This window comes from Corvus cornix, chromosome 7 (genome assembly GCF_000738735.6).
Source record: "Corvus cornix cornix isolate S_Up_H32 chromosome 7, ASM73873v5, whole genome shotgun sequence".
Lineage (NCBI taxonomy): Eukaryota > Metazoa > Chordata > Aves > Passeriformes > Corvidae > Corvus > Corvus cornix.
Window position 1 is genome coordinate 9,882,722 of NC_046337.1, and position 19,693 is coordinate 9,902,414.

The following is a 19,693-nucleotide window of genomic DNA, read 5'->3' on the forward strand; positions in this document are numbered from 1 at the left end:
CTTGATTTTTGCTGAAGCAAATCTCCATTTCATTTTCCTCTATGGTTGTTTCCACCACTTTAGCTTATTCTTTGAAATTCCCAGGAAGAGGAAACACCTGAGCATTCTCAATGTCTGGCCCAGTTTCTTTCCCAATGCACTTACATAGGGGATCTCTACAGCTCTTTAGAACCAACAGGTAAAACTATATCCTAATTATTTGAAACCTCTTTTACTTTAATAATGCTCAGACTCTGCTGTGACCATGTGCACTTGAGATTTTATTAATTCCTCAAATTATTTAGCATCTTGTGTTTCCTCCTACCTCTAGTAACTCCCTGTTTTGCTTCTCTGGCACCACACCAGCAGAAAAAAAGCATTTGCAGACCTGATAGTAAGTGGAGACACACACAGGACTCATCTGATTTAGATGTCTGAGATCTTGACCTCCAAGTTGTTGCTACTAATGACAGCTATCATCACAGTTAATGTTCATGTTTGTGAACACAGCAGCACAGTGCTGGTTTTCGTGTTTTAGAGGAAAAGCTTTCTGATAGAGAAATTTGTGCATTTTGCAGTGGGGTCTTTCATGGCTTGTGAAGTATTTTCCTCGCATTTGTTTGCTTCATTTTTTTTTTTTTTTCTCTTAGTGGGAGTGTCCAAAATGTAGAAGAAAGAAATATGTAGAAATATAGCAGGTATGCAGGAGGGAAAAGAGGAGCTACATGAGCTCTTTAGAAAAGTACATTATTCTCAAATGTGTAAATAGAGCAATTGATTTTAACTCCAACAATGACAGATGTGCCTATGGTTTTCAAGAGGAGAAAAAAAGCAAAACTAAAAGAGGGTGGATAAAGGTTCAGAAAAAAACACAACTGTTCTTCACAGTTCCAACACTGATTTGCTTTATGGTCCCTTTCAGAGCCTCAGTTTGTAAAACAAGGAAAGAAATTCTCTGTCAGATAATGTCAGACTAGGAAAACAGTATAATTACTGCTATCATAAAATGTACATTTTGATAGCATCAACCCACTGAAACCTGTTACTAGTTTAAACAAGATATTTAAAGGTAAGTAACAATTAGAAACGACTGATAAAGCAAGGGTGAGTTTTGCAAGAGTGTCTTTAATGCAAGTGCTGTTCTCTAGGCCCTAGATAGGCACTCAGGCACTCCCCACGGTGTTTGAGTTGCCTACTTCACCACAGAGGAAACTGCTGATTGACCAGGATATTAAATAAAGCACTGCTTTGGGTTACTGTGGGGAGATGATGATTTAATCATCCAAATTTAACAAGGCTTACAATCACAGCACACAGCAGAGACAGGTTTAGCAAGAGAACAAATCCCAGCTGGGTCAAACAGGTCTTGGTACAGTCTTGTGACAGTAATAGAAAAACTCACCAGGATGGCAAAGCACTGCAGCCGTCTTAAACATCCCTGCCAGGAACAGAGCCCTTTGGGGCTGAGCATCCTGCCAACAGCTAGGCAAACACAACCTTTCTCCATGGGGCTCTGACCTGATTAGAAACTAGAGGCAAAATATGAGAGTGTGAACCATGTGGGGAAGAAGCAGGAGAAGTGGAGAAGTAGGAAAACAGGGATGAAAGAAGTCCCTGAATGTTTTAAGTGGCTATTCTTCATCAGGGACTTTTCTATGATCTCTTGTCTTTTAAATAAATATCCAGGTGCCTCACAACATTTTATCTCCAAGTTTGTATGTGCCAGGCTGTGTGCAGGGAGAAAGGAGTGCAGTACAAGGCTATGTCTGACCTCCTGGCAGTGCTGACACTGGGTCTTGCCCAGCGATTCAAACCTGCACCACAGCTTTTCTCTTGCTGTAAGGCAACTGCAGCATCTCTTCTGCTGGTGCTTCCTGTCTGCCAGTCACAGTTCAGGCAAACCAGGGCAGAGAAATCACAGCTCAGTACTGCAGGGAAGTAGGGAAAGGGCCAAGTTGCTGTGGTGTGTGAGAAGCTTTACCTGTAGCACACAGACCCCTGCTGAGCTGGGCACTCCCTATGCCAGACAAGCAGGGCTGAAACAAAAAGGCTGGAATGTTTACATCCTTGTGTAATCTACTGCTGATTCTTCCACATGCCACAGCAGAGGAGGATCCTTTTCTGAGAGCTTCAAAGGGTGAAAGGCTAGTGACCTTACAGATGCACCAAAGGAGGCCATGGATAATGAGGAGCTGTTTGTAAATGGATAGTGAGCCCAGACTCCCATGGCAGACAGGTAATGCAAAAATAGACTAGAATATATGGGCAAGCAGGATCAGACTTACGAAAACCTTTTTCAGCAAAGAATAACTTTGACCTGTTCAGGGAAAAGAGGAGACACTTAAATGATTCCAGGAGTGAGAGTCATGGGCAGAATGAAGGGCAGAAGTGGATGGGGACTTTCCCTATGAGCACCTTTTTAAAGAACGGATCAATTTTCCCCAAACTTAAATTGTATGTGAAAAACTGCTTTCTTTCTTGTTTTTCTTCTAGCTTCATGGCTCCAGGGCTACAGCATCCCCTCATCCTGAACTTCCTTCTCTTGTTGTTTCCTAAAACCTTGTGGACTTTGAAAGCCTGAGGAGGTAAGCAAGCAGAAACCATATCCAAAATATATTTTGCTTGTTTAAAGTTACTTTTTGTTGGAGGGACAGGGAAAATAATAATACAAAAAAAGTTTCATTTTGTGGTTTCCCTCCCCCACAACTTTTCCTCCTTGTTTGGGAAGGGAACCATCTGAAGGTCAGAATGTTTTATATGTTGCTGAAGCCAAAAATAAAAGTAATTTTCTCCATCCCTCAACACACGTTCCATCTAAAAAAATCCAAAAGGCAGGAAAAAAAATAAGTCAAGAACTTTCAAAACAAAGGGAGTGGAAAGGTGAAAGACCAATGGATAGACCTGAAATGTGTTTGGTTTGCATGTTTTCACATTTGAAAGACATTTTGTTAAAAGGGAACCATAGCGTAACATAAAAGAAGTTTATAGCTGTAACAGTATACAGGAGTTGGAGCCAAGCAGCTCTGTCTAAATGTGCCTGAAGGGTTACCCCAGCCTAGGCAATAGCTTCCAGAACTATGATCCAGGTTACAACTTTTAAAACAAGCAAAAAGCTTTGTGTAAGTCTTCCCTGTGAGGAATATGAAACAAAAGAAGTTGCCTAAAAGTCTCCTGTGAGCTAAAACTCTGCTTTTAGTCCAGAATAGTGCACAACCTCTCTTCCAAGGACAGAAATACCAGAACTCTTCAGTCTAGTTGGTTTGCTAAGACAGCTACCAGAACCAGGCACAGCCCACAGGAGATGCTAACAGAGCAAGGAGCTGCTGCAGAGCACAGCCAGGGAAAGTAGTTTGTGGCATGGAGCAAGGCAGAGCTGCTAGGATGAGCGAGAACTAATGGGAATGACCAGCATAGAGAGGAGCAGCTAGGAGAGACAGGTCATGGTGCCAGATCAGCTCAGCCTAAGTTGGCTCTTGCTACCCAGCAAGACATCATAATCTCAAACCATGAGTGTAATTCATTACAGAGGGGGAAAGTAACCAGCTGGCTGAGCATCTGCTCAGTGGAGGAAAACACAGGAAAGTGTTATAGTTATACATTAGGAACTTAGCTTTCATTATGCTCTTTGTTGTCTGGCAAGGTTTTTTCTCACATCAATGAAAATACCTTTTGTTGGCCATCAGTCAAAAGCAATATGAAAGAGGATTGATCACTCTGAGTGACAGGCAGGACCATGAAAAAAGCTGGGAGGCCATATGAGGAGATAATTGAAAGGAAAGATCAAGGGAAACAAAAGGAGTAGAAAAGAATGACTATTTTGGACTCCTAAAACAGTGCCTAAAATAGCATATTTATTTCTTAGCATAACATACCTTTATTTAATTTTTAGATAGTCCCAATAAATCCTGTAAGATCTTTCCAAAAGGGGTAAAATTGGAGTAGTAATGACTTTGATGGTTTAGAGCAGGGATTTGTGACTCAGACATCCTGACATGAAAAGTTCTAGTCATGAAGCTTTCAGAGACCTTTGGCAGGTTGATCAACATCAACCTTTTAGAAAACCCATAATCCTGAAATGAAAGAAACCTTAATAAGCAAGAAGCACTACTGTTATTGTTACTTCTTAAAGTTACAGGGGAGAAAGTTTTCTGGCATTCCAGTCTACACCTACTCAAAGACCTTATTTTTCTCCATGTCCTTGTGACCATTACTCATTCTAGCCATTGCTTTCACAAAATATACATATAGCTGGAGAAAACTATTTCTTTTTCCTCACCACTGCAACCCTTCTATTTTTGTAGGGCTAATCAGTAACAGACAAGCCTAATTCTCTTTCCTCTTTTGCCATGACACTAAGAGCCAACGATGCCTTTCAGAAACAATAAACTACACACGATATTTTCACAAATGTTGACATGCCAACAATCCTGGGACAGAAATAGACAATGAGGACATGATACATAATGACTACAAATTCTGTTCAAGTGTAACAGCAAATTTTAGCAGTTTGCCTAGGACTGACTTCTCCGCAGATTGCTGCAAAGCAAATCTGGGATCAGGAAGACACTGAATGCCCAGCAGAATGGCCCCACACAGGATTTGGGTTCTTGCATCCTAATACATCTCACTCAGCATTAGGTAGTGCAGTGAAGGTCTTGTCTGAAGAGCCTACATTATCATTATTTCCCTGACAGTCTGCAATAAGAGAGGGAAGGATCCAGGGTACAATTAGAGTCATTTTCAGGAGATGCCAGTGTCTCTCCACTGCCTGTAAAAGGAGACTCTGCATTAGGCTCCTGACTTGGATGATTCAGTTGTGCTTCTAAAGACAGGCAGGATAAATACAGACCATGGATCGTTACATCTGCCTACAGAGAAGGAACTGCGTCTTTATATCGCCTTCTCCATTTCTCCATACCATGAGTTGTTTCCTCCTCATCCACTAAAAGAGAGATCCAAATCCTCAATGAGTCAGTATAATTTCAGAGGGTTTCCACAAGAGCTCCTTAGCCTAAGAACCCAAACATTTGCCGTTCAAGAAGTAGCAAAAAAGACCAACTGAAAGTACTAGGTCTTGAAGGACAGACAGTGCTCTAAACAAGAAAAACACTTTCTGACAGACAAAGGAATTTTTTTTTTAAGTTCCTCTTCTCACTTTGGTAGATTCAGAGATCAAGCTGGCTGGTTCAGATTTCTTCAGATCTTATCTCCCAAGACAGCTGTGAAACTCATCAAAGTGTTCTCGCACTGCTCATACATCAGTGCTAAGTAAACTTCAGTTGGTAACTGAATCTGGCCCCTGCAGTTTGATATCCCTTGCTCTGTGTATAAATTAAAAAGTGATCATTATTATTTTTTCATCAGCGACTCCTTAAAAGCATAAAGAACAATTGTCTGCTCATCTTAATAACTATGTAAAGGAAGAATGAGACAAAGGTTGTTTCCAGATAATTTCAAGTTACACTTTAAATCAAATTATGAAGAGGATAGTGTGTTGTTAATCAGCAACCTCTAAGGGATTTCCAGAATAAATATCTTTAAATGGAAATTTAAACCTATAGTTCTTTATGAAGAATTTTGGCACAAAAATAATACAAGAAAATACAAGCCTAAATTTAAGAGCATTGTCAGAAAGTTAGAACAGAGTTCCCTTTCTCTTATGTGAGTTTGAAGTATGTAAATCAATTTACTTTTTAGGCTGGTAGCCTGAGACATCTGAGGTGTTCTTATACCATACAGTGATCAGTGGTTTCAGGGTGCAAATATGACTGCCTGGACAGAAACACAGAGCCTGCCTCTGTACCAGCCACTGTTTGAACGTGCCCAGATATCAAGCACATCACTGAGGAAGCTCTGCTGTGGCCCCTCAAAGGGAGGATTTCCAAGACAGAGTTATTGGTAAAGAGGAAAAATGCACATTACTTCTTTCAGTTGTGTTCTTTTTCCAAGAACCCTGTCCTGTTTGCATTGGACAACCCTGAGCACACTGTCTATAAATGCTCCATGTCTTTGCAAGCTAAAGGAACTAGAGAAACATCCCTATGAAAGCACCAGAAACTGAAGAAATATGTGGGCAATATTCTCCTTCCTAGTGTGGCTCCTTGTGTGGCAAATCCAACACAATCTGGTTGAGGAGTAATTCTATCAGAATTGTCCGCTGAGATATTCATAATAGATAATAAACAGGGACACTGTGGCCTCACCAGCTGCTGGGGGGCAGGGTTAGTGAGAACAAAGGTATTTATCTCTTAATCACAGATAAAAGGCTGTTTTCTCTCCTGTTTAATCCCATTGAGAGAAGGTTGCCAAGAAGTTTTACCAGTATTGATTTGTTTTCATTATTTTGGGGGGCAATACAACCATGATTAGGACCTCTACTCAGTATCGCTTACAGCTGGTAATGTCACACACACCTTCTGAGCTCAGAGGAAGTACAGCAGTAATACTTTGAATATGTAAACATGTAAGTGACAAACATTAGGTGCATCTCATGACTTCATCAATTTACCAAAGGAGTTGTAAAAATTCTCTAGGATGCTTTGAATTGTAATGTTTTAATTAGTGATTGACAGTGGGAGCTATTTGCAGGCTAAAAATGTTCAGATGGCACACAGAGCATGTGATGTATTCTTGCACGGTGCTGCAGCTGAAGTCATCTGTTAGTAAATACAATCTTGACTTACTTAAAATGTTCTTTTTTTTTTCCTTAGCAATTGTTTACGAATAAATCTCTTGTTTTACAAAACCCAGCAAAGGTATTATTGTAAACAAAGCATAAAAGGAGATATATAGTCTCATTTCTTCTGTCTCTGAAACAAACTATGACAAGTTGGAAAACAACAGAATGTTGGAGAACTCTTCACTGCCTTGAAGGGATCAAAACAACTGAGTGTACACATGCAAATGGGGGAGTAATCTACAGACCTAATCCTCTAAAATCTTGTGTGAGAGTTAAATGAAACATAAACTGCCTTAAATATCCAAGCATTCTTCTGCAAATGGACTACATAGATCACATGTATCACATGAAGTGTTCAGCATTCTCAGATAGTGTATGGAGACAGACAGATGTTGGCAGGACATTTTTCCATACAAATGATGTCAGGATCATGTCCTGATCTGTTTTCTCTGCCAGTAAAAGCCAGACACATTACAAGTTAAAGTGCTTGGTTTTGAAGAGAGACAGCCTTTCCTCTTCAATACTCTGCAGTCTCCCACAACAATGGCAGCTGGTAAATGTAATGATATCAGAATGGCCACATGGCCTTTTTATCCATCACCAGAGGCAGATAACCACGTAAGGAAACCAAAACCAAAACTATGTCCCTTAATGTATCTGGGCATGAAGCCAACAGAAGGCAAATCCCCAATTTAGAGAAATCAGATGAACCTGACACTAGTCTAGCTTGACCTTCTCAATAACCAAGAGGATTTGAGACATCACTGCAGCTGGAAAGGCAACAGTTCCAGCTTTCTAAGCACTGCCTACCCTCTGCCAGTAAATGTTTGTTAGTGTCATCTTGCTGTTGACCACTGCTCTTCATCTGCAATGATGGGCCTGCTCCATTTTGCCACACAGAGCCACCACATCTAACTCAACACTTTGCTCATAGCCAAGAAACCACCAGCACACACAGTACCTCTACACCCACCCATTTTTCAGGTCTTCATTTATAGGCAGACATCCCAACCAAAGTGAAGCAAGAAGAAAGTAGCACCAGCAGTGACCGTCAGAGTATCCCGTGAGTCTGTGGAGAAACAGGCTGCCTGTGCCAGGCTAAGTGTTGGCATGTAGGTATGGACATGATGGAAAGGCTGAGAATGAGAAGCAATGAAGCCTGCAGAATGAGAGTATCAGTGTGACTATTCTGACATGAAAGTGTGCTAAAGTACCAAGCTCAAGGCTTGCCCAGACCATTTCGGTAATGCTTCTAATGGGTCTCCATTCTCCTTCTCCTTCAGCAGGTGTGCTTCACTTGAATGAGTTTATAGAAAAGAGAATTCAGGTGAAATGCTTGCCCATATGAAACAAAAGGGATGGGGGAGGCAGTGGGGTGAAGACCAGCCTTATAAACTTAGTTCAGATATTTCTAAGGCTGTTTGGTAACATCTCATGCTACAAACCTTTTGCTACCCTTGCTGTTTCATGGTGCTGCTGTTCACGAGGCAAAGGGAACATGTTAGAGTGGAGAGATGTACGCAGAGGCTGGCAGGATAAATCAGAACCTAACAGTGCAAATCAGTGGAAACGTGAGAAAACATGAGAACAGTTTCAAATCTCAACAGAAAGGGAAATGGTGTTAATTTGATGCTAAATAGTCGGCAGAAGGGGAAAACTCAGAGCAGAGGGAGGCAAAAGGGAAAAGGTATTAGAAATGGGCCAATGCATCTGCAGCAACTACAAAATAACAGCATGAAAGTCAAAGGGATTTTTCTTCTCTCTTGCAGGACAGAATCTCAGCACCTCCTCCCACAGCTGTGTTCTAAGAGGATCAAACAGCACAGTTCTTCTCCATCTGAAACCAGAGAACTCCTAAAAAACAACTGAAGCAATGAAGTATTTTACACACTCAGCAACCCAACATTTTTTATAATGATCCTAAATACTTTTGGTGTTAAAAGAGTTTCTTGTCAGTTCCTGCCTGTGTTGAACCTCATGGCAGCTCACAAATTTTCTTAACTGTTGTTGCTTTTGTGTGAATGATGCTATATTTCCTGTGAAGGCTGCAAATGCAGTTTCACACCATTTATTTTCTTTCCTTCTTCAAAACACTATATATTCATAACTCAGCATCCTCAGCACACCATTATTTACCTTGGTTCACATGTGCAAATGGATGTAATTGTATTAATACATAGATGTAGTAGCAAATAGTCTTGTAAAATGTCTGATGGTGTGAGGTAGTGATTATTTCTAATGATATTTTATAACATAACATTTCTTACATTAATATTGTAACTTGGCAATCCACAGTGTTTACACTGGTTTTTTATACAGCACAATGTGTATTTCAGTTAGGCTGTGACTGTAGGGATTTTGTGCAGTTCAAAATGAAGCTCAGCTAGAATCAGAAGTATTTCCTTGATAGTGTGAAACTCGCTGAGAACATAGCCCTGACGTGCCATTAGTACATACAGCAGATAGTCTTGCCTTGCAAATGGTGCAGATGACTAGAAATTATATGAATGAGCCCTGTTGAACACAGCTTAACCCTCAAACCCAGTCCAAATGGCACACACTTGGCCTACACAAAGCCTTAATCCAGCTAGTCAGTTTTGCAAGACCCCTCTGTGCACAGTTGATATTCCATGCCAAAATACTCTATCCCTCTGGCAAGAAAAACCAGAGTAGTTAGATAAGGATTTACTGATCTCTTGGGTCCATCTTCTTGGAGATATCTTTACCAAAATCTATTAATGCTGTTATTAGCAGACTGAGAGGATGCAAAATAATCTTGGAGTCTGTATTAAGAACATACAACACAACAAAACCTGTTCCTATTAACATCCACGTGTAAGACAAGATTGATGCAGAACAGGTGACGTGACAAGACAGGTATGGATGAGCAAGTGAAGGAGTGCAAGCTCTGCCACAGAGATCGTCTTTCACCAGAACTTTTACTGCACTGGACAACAGCTGGAGAGGGTGAGCCACAGGACATTCTGACAGGGAAAACTGCACCTGTGAGAAACTGTTTAATTCTGAGCTGTGTGAAAGGAGTGTCTTCCTTAGAGAAACTACGCTGTATCGTTACGTGCTTGGAAGACAGAAGTCTAATAAACTCAGGGCTCTCTTGTCAGGATTTGCTCTCCCACATCTTTTCATTTTAGACTTGAATTAGGGGGAACTCAGTTGGAGGTTATTTAATTTTGACAAGGCAAGAAATTATTGTAGATAAATGTTGCTTTTGATCAGTGACAATATACAGGTAGACAGCATCATCTGCCAACTGATGGGCATTTAACAAAATAAGCATAATAGGAATTGCATGACAGATATACAGGAGGTGATTAGTTTCAAAAAAAAGCCCCCAACACCATACGTAGATATCTTCCTCCTCCTCATGGAATCTGCAATTCATATTTCTGTTTAGCTGATAATTTCATTTATGAGTTACAAAGCATTTATCTTGAATGGTACAGATGTTTAGTGAACAGAATGATTCATCTCTTCCTCTCTACTTTCTAAGTAGCACAAAGACATGCCTCCAGTGTGTGCTAGGATGGAAGCATGTCTGCCATTAAGTTGTTGCTTCCCAGATAATAACTACCCATTAAGAGAAAAATTTGGAAAGACTGCTGCCAACAGAACTCACGCAGAGTAATGCTCTCTAAAGTGATTGTGCTCCAGAGACTCTCACTGCCTGTTTCTTTTTCTCTCACCAAAAGCCACAGTACATACAAAGACCTGTTCCTTTTGAAAACTAGTGACACAGCCTCATTGCCTTGCATGCGTAGGAAGTAAAAGTCTGAATGGGTTTCATGAATGAACCTCACAAACACTTCTACTGAATTCAGAAGAAGTGAGAGAGAAAGTTTCAATTTGGAAAGATTGAACAAAAGTGTAAATCATCCTAGGGAATGAAGAATACCTAAGATAGTACAGATTCTTATTGACATTAAATAACACAATTAGAAAAAGTATAAAACCATCAGAATTTAAACCCCTAGATTTTTCAGATTTTAGCCCTAAAACTGTATTAACTTCATATATTTGCTGAAAGTATTCCAATTGAACACCAAATACATGCTCTATTTAATATATAGCTTATGAATTTCATTACCATGCAGTATGTTTGCTGACACATAATGAAAGCAAAGTTGCTTAAATTAAGCATCTGCTACATTCAGTCCCAGTTTTAGTTATATATATGGCATGAATATTTTTATGGTTTTAGAGGAAAACCTGAGTAGGTAGAATTACTGGCAAACTTTTGAAGACTGCCAAAGAAACGGTCACAAATATTTGCAAAGGATATCCACAGCTACAGTTCTGTCTTTGCTGGTGCACTCCAGCTACGGCACTAACAGCACCACATATTTGCATGTTGAATAACAGTTGCCTGTCTCCTGTCCTTGTTGGTTCATGTCTATTTTGCATGTGACAGCTTTGTCACTGCCTCATTTTTCACTTGGAGGAAGGCAATGGCATAAAGAACCCCAGGGACATTAGAATGCTCCATAAACATGATTAGAGCTTTCAGCCTCTTCATTTAAAGCAAGTACCATATTGCTACCAACATCTGCTTTGGGCTGTAATGGGGTCCTTAAACAAACCACACCATCCTGAATGAGCAGAGCCCTGGAACATCTGTTGATTGTGCTTGCATAGTTGTCAGCTACAAACATGGCATCTCATACTTACTGTCACTCACACTGTTGTGATGGTACTCATATGCATTCCTTTGGGAGAGAAAAGTTATCCACCTGGAGCCAAGGATCTCGGAGACGAGCCTGTGCTGTATAAACTGTATTTCTGTGAGGAGGGCTCTGAGCATTGGGGTGTGCACTCACTGGAGCCAGCAAACTCATAGCATGGGTATGTGGACTCCATAAGTGGTGACAGTGCAAAGATCATCTAAACAGCATCACTAAAGTGTCAGTTTATGTTGTTTCCACACAGGAAGGTGAAATACACCACAGTTCAATTGCTTTTTACACTTGAAATTCTTTTTTCTGTTAAACATCACTTTCTCAGGAACAGCAGAGTACCTATAGCTAATTGCTCACTTGTGACAAATTAACCACTGAAAATAGTGTCACATTCTTATGAGGAATGGACTGATCAATATTCAATGGACTGACTGACGATTTCCAACATGAAACCAAGAGATACTGAAAGGTGCATTAGGACTTTAGCAGATTTCTAGCATACACAGAACTGTGTGTGAAATCTTGGTTATGGCACCAGTCTCTGGATGAATCACTAATTTTTATGGCTGCAAATAAAGGGTCATTTTTAATCTCTTCAATAGGGATATTACCTGTTGAACATCCTGCTGGAAAACACAGAGCTGCAGCCTTTGATGTAGCCGGACCTTTCTGTGTTGCCAGATGCTTTCTAGGCGCCGCTGGTGATGCAGGACTTCATGTACCACATCCAACACCTGGTGAACAGCCTTGGAGTAGTTTGCAGTGGCAGTGAGAGATTCAGAATTCCCAGGACTCAAGGGACGCTGTAGGACATCCAGCAAGGCTTTTCCATCCTGGCTCACCTGAATGAAGAAATAGGTCTGCTTTACTGCACTGGTACTTAAATATGCAACAGCTGACAGAGAACATTCTAGCTCATTCTTTTTCTGCTGCGTGTTTTCCTCATTTCAGTCAAAAAGGAAGAAAGAGCTCATAACATCTCTTTTTGACTTGTACTTACACATTCAGCACTTGCCTTTGCTTCTTAGTGGGCCCGCTGTGTCACTCAGCAGGAGCACAGGTACCACCCTGCTGGGGCTGCACACAGAGATCCCAGGGCTATATTCCATTCTGACACTCGGGCACTGAAAACTCCTGACGCACACTGCTTGGTGACAGCTGGCATTTGCAAGAGAGGGCCTATTTTTGTGAGGAGGTGGCATTTTAAGAAAACCACAGATGGCAGAGTCATTCATATTCTGTATAATAAGGGAAAGTCCTTTCTTCATAGGATTACTAAGTATGTCTATACGTTGAGAAGTGTGACATTCCATTCTGTATTTCATTCAGTGGCAGTGAAAAATAAATTAGTATATGACTGATTCTTTTCTTCCTCAGGAACAGCTCAGAGGGACCTGTGGTCTCCATTTTCAATGGACTACAAAGTTTGCTGGTAAATGCAAAGCCCTCTGCACACATGTCACCTTTTTCAAGCACATTAAAAGATATTTGCAGATGCAAAGGCATTTGGGCATTAAAAAAATCAAAATGCCTGCAGAATGCGAGATTTTTTTTTTCTGGAACATTCCTGTACCATTTTCATATTGCAGGGGCAAAATGACAAATGTAACCATAAAAAGCAGATTTCTAGTAAAAAATGTGTGCATGCACGGATTCTCAAAAAAAAAAAAGGCTTTTTGAAATAATTCTTCAGTTCCAGATTATAAAATTAAAATATTTTGTTCAACAGAAATGGTGAATGAGGACACTATTGTAATCCCTCTCTCTTCCCAGCCCACTTTTCTCTTTTCCCTCTGAAACAAACTGCAGTGAAAATGACAAGATTTCCTGAAAAGTGTATTTGTATGCAGTCACAATTACCGATTTTGCCAGAAAATAGGGTAAAGAATGTTTTTCATCCAGTTCAAAATTTGAACATTATCGAAGTTAAAACACATCTCCAGGATTTCCATGTCTCATTTATTCCTGTATTATAAGTTGCATGTTCAAATGTAGCAAATAACCTTTAATGCCCAAACCTGTGTCTTTTGGCAAGCCATGCCACGTTCCAGTCTGTGGTAACACTGTGTACCTGGTGCATTTTCAGAGAAATCAAGATACCTTCTGAGATGCATGCTGGCAAAAATTGGAGTAAAATCTCATCATATTTATGATTATTTGGTGGCCTTAGGCAAGTTCTTGGATATTTTTTAAGTATTCAAGGCAATTTGGAATTAGATGAGGAAATATGTGTAAAGTACATAGGGAGTGGCTTCCCACACTCAATTTCAGTTGCTGCTGAAGATCAGCTGGAATAATTTGCGCATGCCGGAGCCTTCTGGGGTCAGAGAGGGAACAACATATGATATGATGGAGGATTTTAGGAGGAAACACTGAGGCACAGGTGTTACCTTGGCAAGATTATGGAGATGGCATTAGCTGCTAGCCAGGAAGAAGCAGCTTCCAGAGGAAGGAGATAAGGCATACTACATCCTATTTCATCTGTGGGAAGGCAATCAGCAACTACTTAATCACTGGGAACAGGAAACCAAGGCTATGGACACATGCGGGTGCAGCTTATTAGACCAGAAACTCCCTCTTTGCACTGGCGAAATTCACTGTGTAATTCACTATGTATCTGTTACTGGGCTTTGGGCTTTGAGTTGGTCTGAATCAGCCCCTGGGTGGTGTTCCAATGGTTTTAGTGGAGTTCCTCTTGATTTACACTACTAGCAGTCGCAGCAGAACTGGGATTAAAAATAAAGGTTCAAAACTTTAGCAGTAAGCGATGTGATTGCACAGAAAATATAACAGACATGTTTTACTCAGGACAACTTTCTTACAACGTTTGTGCTATAATACAGATCTATTAATAGCTACACTTCTGTATTGTCTCTTACTCCTTCCTCTTCTATGGGATGTGGGTTTTTATCTATTGTATGGCAGTTTGTTTCTGTTGTCTGTCTAAAAAGCCCCAGAGATGACAAGTTATGATTTTTCCCTAATGGGGATAACCTCCTAGTTATTCCCTGCACAGACAGATAAAACCCCAAATTTGAAGTCCTTGTGTTGTCCTGTTAGTAATCATTAATACAAATCAGAGGCTATTAGAAGTGTTTTTCTGCTCTCCAGTTTACACCCCTGTCCCATCAAACTGGACTAAATAAATGAAAAGGAGCATGGTGACCATCAGGTAACCAGTGGTACTCAGTATTCACAAGGATTACATAGATATTCCATGGTTTTGTATCATCTGCAGCTCTGAAATTCTTCAGCTTAAAGAGTCTGTTTTCCAAAATTGTGAATAATATTGTATTCCCAATCAATATCTCAGAAGGTTTGTGCTCTCAGAGTTCCCCAAAGAGCAGATTTCAGAAAGGAACAGCCTCACAAATGGAGAAGCCACCTACTGTGCTCTTTCAGTCGTTTCCATGTTCTCCTTATAACTGCAAAAATAAATCAACAAAACTCTTTTCATGTGAATCTTTTTTAATTTTTCAAGGACTGTGCAAGGAGACAATGAAAACAGCCCAGGTTAGTCACATCGCTTCACTCACATCTTATTTGCAACGTATTTTTAAGTACTGCAAAAGTCTTAAGCTGAATGGACCTGCACAATTCTGGCAATTCTACATACTGTTTCAAAATGTACTTTCTAGTAAAACAGTATAGAGATAATTTAAACATCTGTGTTTCTGAAAAATTATATCCTTCTGAGGAAGCATCAGCAAAAGCATTATGGATGTTAATGGGTACTTTTGGCAATGAGTTTTAAACAAAATTTTCATTTCACAAAAACTAAAATCAAGGCTGACAAATAAAATGCTAGTTTAAAACATTAGTTTTTATTTAATCCAAACTTGACTTAGTTTTTAGAAATATTTTTAAATGAAACCTAAAAACGTAGTTTCACCTGACTAGGCACTTGTATGAAATTCACAGCTGCAACTAGATAGGTCAACAGGACTCTTCTGTGTTTGGCACACAATGCACTACTCCTGTAAAGCCTGAGGACTGAGTAAGGAAGCACCGTTTGTGATTGCAAGCCAGACTTGTTCCTTCTTATTTGACTAACTCCCAAATTCTTGCAGGTGTTTGGGGAAGAAGAGATTTCTAATACTCCTTACATTCATCATCAGGGTAACTGTACAACTTCACTGTGAATGCATGAGTGCCTACCACCAAGATTAAACAGTAAATCAGCTTCTCTTCTATTTTGTACTATAGATTCTTTCAAGGATATGATGACCAGAGCAAGAGATGGGATGAGCATGTAGGAGATACATATAGATAGATAGATACAGATATACGTGTGTGTGTGTAAAATATTGCTCTATTCTGTCCTGAAGTCTTCACTTGGTAATTTACTAAGTATAGCAAACACTACCACAATCCTCCAGTCCAGCTTGGAAAACTCTGCAAGGAGCAAAGTCCCTTCACAGCCAGAGAGACACTCCAGTAGAGCACAGTCCAGGGAAATGTGACATTTTACTTCATGCTCTATAGCCTGAATGGGGAAAAAAGCAAGTAAAGAACTTCATGCGGGGCTTTTTGACAAAATTACAGAGAATTTGTCTCAGGATTCTTGGCATCTTCTTTTAAAGGAAAAAAGCACATACCCTATTTAGGTTGGAGATATTTTACAACAGTATATACAAATACATCTGACGTGGTGCTTAGGGACAGGATTTAGTAGTAGATGATAGTTTTAGCTCAGCAGTTGGATTCAGGATTTTAAGGGTCCTTTCCAGCCTAAATGATTCTAGATTCTATCTAAAGCGAGTCTTTTGAGCATTTGCTGCAATCAGGACCTTACATCTCCTTGACTTGTACATTGCAGGAAAAAGCCTTTGGCATCCTTTGAGCCATTAGCACACCTGTGCTAGAGCCAGGACTCATCCACAGAAGGAAAGCACAAGGAGTAAAGGTGCTGGTGGCAAAAAGGGGTTCCCAGTTCAGCAGAAGCAGTGAAATGATTCTTCTTTGGGGTGCCAACACTGGTTCTAGATTTCATTTCTGTATGATTTCAGATTTGTCCTTTGGTTCTTCCCTCACAAGCAAATTGCTGGGAAGTCACATACTACAGCCTGGGGTTAGGTCTGACTCTATCTTTGAAAGAGCTGCAGAAATGGAAAGGAGAACCTAGCTCATTTAGCAAAGCTAAGCTCCTAAATGCAGCCATGTGTCTGTTATCACTCAGCAGGTACTCACATTTTCTCTGGGAAGCACATACCTCTGTGTAGGCCTGTGTGACTTGCTCATACAGGGTCTGGTGATGGTGGATGGCCAGTTCCAGGTCTTGCATTTCTGAGGGGAGGCCTCCATCACTGCACATTTTGCACCAGGCATCCACACCTGAAAGGAACTGAGACAATTCCAGGAACAATGAGCAACAAAACAACCTCTGATCAACACTAAAAAACTTTGTAGAGTGCCACATGTGACTGCAGCAATGACTGAGAAGAACATAGCAGTTATAAAGGAGTCCTTTTGGGCACTTTGAAAAGGCACATTCCTGTCACCTCCTCAGTACTCCAATGACACCTGGATCCAAAGGAATGTTTTCTGTTTCTTCTGGATTAAAAATGCTTATTTAGGCAGGTTCAGCAAACACTCATTCTAAAAGCCTTTGCACACCATCAGGGAGGCTGCAACATGTCTAGAAAAAAACCATCAGTGTGAAGAACAAAAGGGCACAGTGACCAGCTCCAGCTGCCTTTGGCATTGACTCATCTGTCTGTCTTTACTCAGTCATTTACCTGTCCTTAAAACTACTTGCATGAGCAACAGAAAACTCCCATTAAAATCACTGCTGACATTCATTTCAGTGAAAGGCAGGCAGTCTGCATTCAAGGAGCTCCCAACCCAGGTCCAGCTCAGTGGGATTGCTATTAGGATGCCAAGGCTTTAAGCCCATGGGTCACAAGTGCTTCTGGCCCAGGTCAGCACTGATCAGATACCATTACCATCTGATGCCTGCTAAGCAGCCAGCACAAAATGAGCTGCTGGTCTCAGTCCAGTTCCTGGTAGGCAGATGTCCATGAAAAGGGAGAAAAAAAAATGCATTGCCATTGCAATTGATATGGTTTAGCACCTTGGTTGGAAGCCTTAACAGCCAGCCAGAAACTGAACACTTTGGGGAGCAAAGGGGTGGAAAAAAATATTTTTCCACTCTTAAAGGCCTCCAGAGTAATGCTGATGCACTTTGGCAGAACAAACTGAGGAAGCTCTCCTGGGTGCTGCCTGTTCCGTAAAAGAAAATAGGAATTTAGTCTCTAAGACCCACCCTGTTTTTCTTTTAAGCAGGGCTTAGTTCAATGACACAGCTCACATGTTCATATTTTCTCCATATGAACTGCCTAATGCCACCTCATTACTTCTCATTAATGCTTTCTCTTCCTCCACCTTTCTGTTAAACCAGCCTGCCATACCTTGGGCTATTTATAAAAAAGAACAGCTAATTATATAACAGATGCGCTGCCCTGTAGGACGAATGTATAATGCCACAAAACCACCCCAGGATCACAGCTTTATTGCCTCCTGAAGTGTTCACCTGTGGCTTGTTAGTAAAGCACTCACTCACAGCGTGAAGGGCTGTGAGATTCAAAGCAAAGAATTCCAGTCCAACTCTGTCTCTGGCATCAGCATCCTTTTCTATTGGTAGTGTAAAGCTATTCACCATGCTGCTGTGTAATCAACGCTACAAAGTGTGTGCATTGTAAACACTTCAGTGCACAAAGATTTGGTGACAAAGATGAATTCTTAAGCATTCATGTCTACAATGTACAAATCTACCAGTGACAACTGTGCTTTCTAGAAAGCTAGAGGCAAGGATGGCAGGCTCTCCTGCACTGGTTTGACTTATGATCTGTTGAATCTGTTCCGATGAAATCCCCAAACACCCCTGCATAAAGCTGAAGTCATCGTATTTTTTGCCAAAGTAATAGAATTCACATAATTTCCTATGCAGTTTAAGAGCCCAGAGCCAAGATTGATCCCTTTCGGGGCTGTACCATGAACCTCTTGGTCGAAACAGTGAACAAAAGACCTTTACACTTCATAGATGAGTGTTCCTGCAGCTGGAGTCACACTGTTATGGCTCTTATCAAAACTGCTGAATTCTACCAATTTTAGTAAAAGCTCTTATAGTCATGTTACTCATCTATTGTCACATCCCCAGACTGTGATTTGCACAGTAGGTGGGAGAAGTCTCAAGAAGATCCAATGCACAGAACCACGTCCACCTTGCTGTCTTGCATCTATCTTTTGTACATAGACAATGTCACAAATACTTTGTTAATTTTGCTTCTGCCACTAGCAAGAGCAGTTGACATCATATGTTTGAAAAAGTTTTGAGAGATGCAGGCTGTCAGTGTTTGATATTCTGAAACAGTGCAGAGTGGTCTGTGCTGTTTGTGCAGTGTCAGGCAGGAAGAGCAAATAGGGTTTTTTTAAAGATTGTTGCAAAGTGCTAGTTCAGGCCACAGGACTATTGATTTGGATGTTTTGAAAAGAGCAGCTTTTTAAAATTTTATTATTTGTCATACACTGTGGCAGACAAAAAAATTATTTAAATGTAGTCCTTCATGCTAGAAGCAAATTCTTATCACAAAATCACCATTTGACTGAGTTGCAAAAACTTGAATTTAAAATTGTAAGTTACTAACTTAGTTTGGAAGAGGAGTCCTTACTGTCTACTAGAACTCAATACCATTTAAATGAAATGCTTAAATTTGTAATTAGCTTATTAACTAGAATATCTCCTATTGGGAACATAAAAACTGCTTAAATATGATTTGAAATGACAGGCTACAATAATTGTCCATGCTTTTCAAGGCTTTGAGAAAGATTAGGAAGAATGTCTCCCAAAAAATAAAGAAGTCCCTACGGTACCTTTGTACCTCTGATTCAATCCAAAAGTAACTTTAAAATGATGACCTACACTTACTCCTAAATCACAACATGAGTTGCAAATTCTGTATGCAGATTCTAACAGGTAATGAAGGATTCTCAGACTTCTTACTAATTTTCCTCAGGGACTGCTCTGCTGTACCACGAGATTGCTCCAAAACACAGCTCAGACATTTTGTACTCTTTATTTCTATGTATTTTTTTGCACACTCCTTGCTTACTGTTGGCCTCTGTGTGGAAGCTGCAGGATAACCAGGGTGGTTCTCCAGGATCCAGAAAATTTAAACCAAAATTCTAGTGTGCTTTCATGTTCCAGCATGGCTGTGGGGAAAGATGAGAAGAAAGCCAAGAAGCAACTTTCTTCAGTGACTCTTAATACCTCTTGCTACCCTGAATTTTTAAATTTTTCGTATGAAGGTACTTGTATATTTCCTGATGCTGTTTCTGGAAT

At 40.4% G+C, this 19,693-nt stretch overlaps 1 protein-coding gene and 1 long non-coding RNA gene across 13 annotated transcripts in view; one reads left to right on the forward strand and one right to left on the reverse strand.

Moving 5' to 3' along the window:
• KALRN (kalirin RhoGEF kinase) overlaps window positions 1-19,693 on the reverse strand; it is a 484,636-nt gene that overhangs the window by 232,588 nt on the left and 232,355 nt on the right. For all 12 annotated transcript variants that reach the window (XM_039555510.1, XM_039555513.1, XM_039555508.1 and 9 more), the window contains 2 exons: window positions 16,565-16,696; window positions 11,964-12,194 (listed from right to left, as the gene is read on the reverse strand). In XM_039555510.1, the coding sequence (XP_039411444.1) occupies window positions 11,964-12,194; window positions 16,565-16,696 (363 nt within the window). The remainder of the gene's footprint in view (window positions 1-11,963; window positions 12,195-16,564; window positions 16,697-19,693) is intronic.
• LOC109145667 lies at window positions 1,942-10,007 on the forward strand. Its single transcript, XR_002047223.3, has 3 exons — window positions 1,942-2,215; window positions 2,473-2,564; window positions 8,428-10,007. It is a non-coding gene; the product is annotated as an uncharacterized LOC109145667 (long non-coding RNA).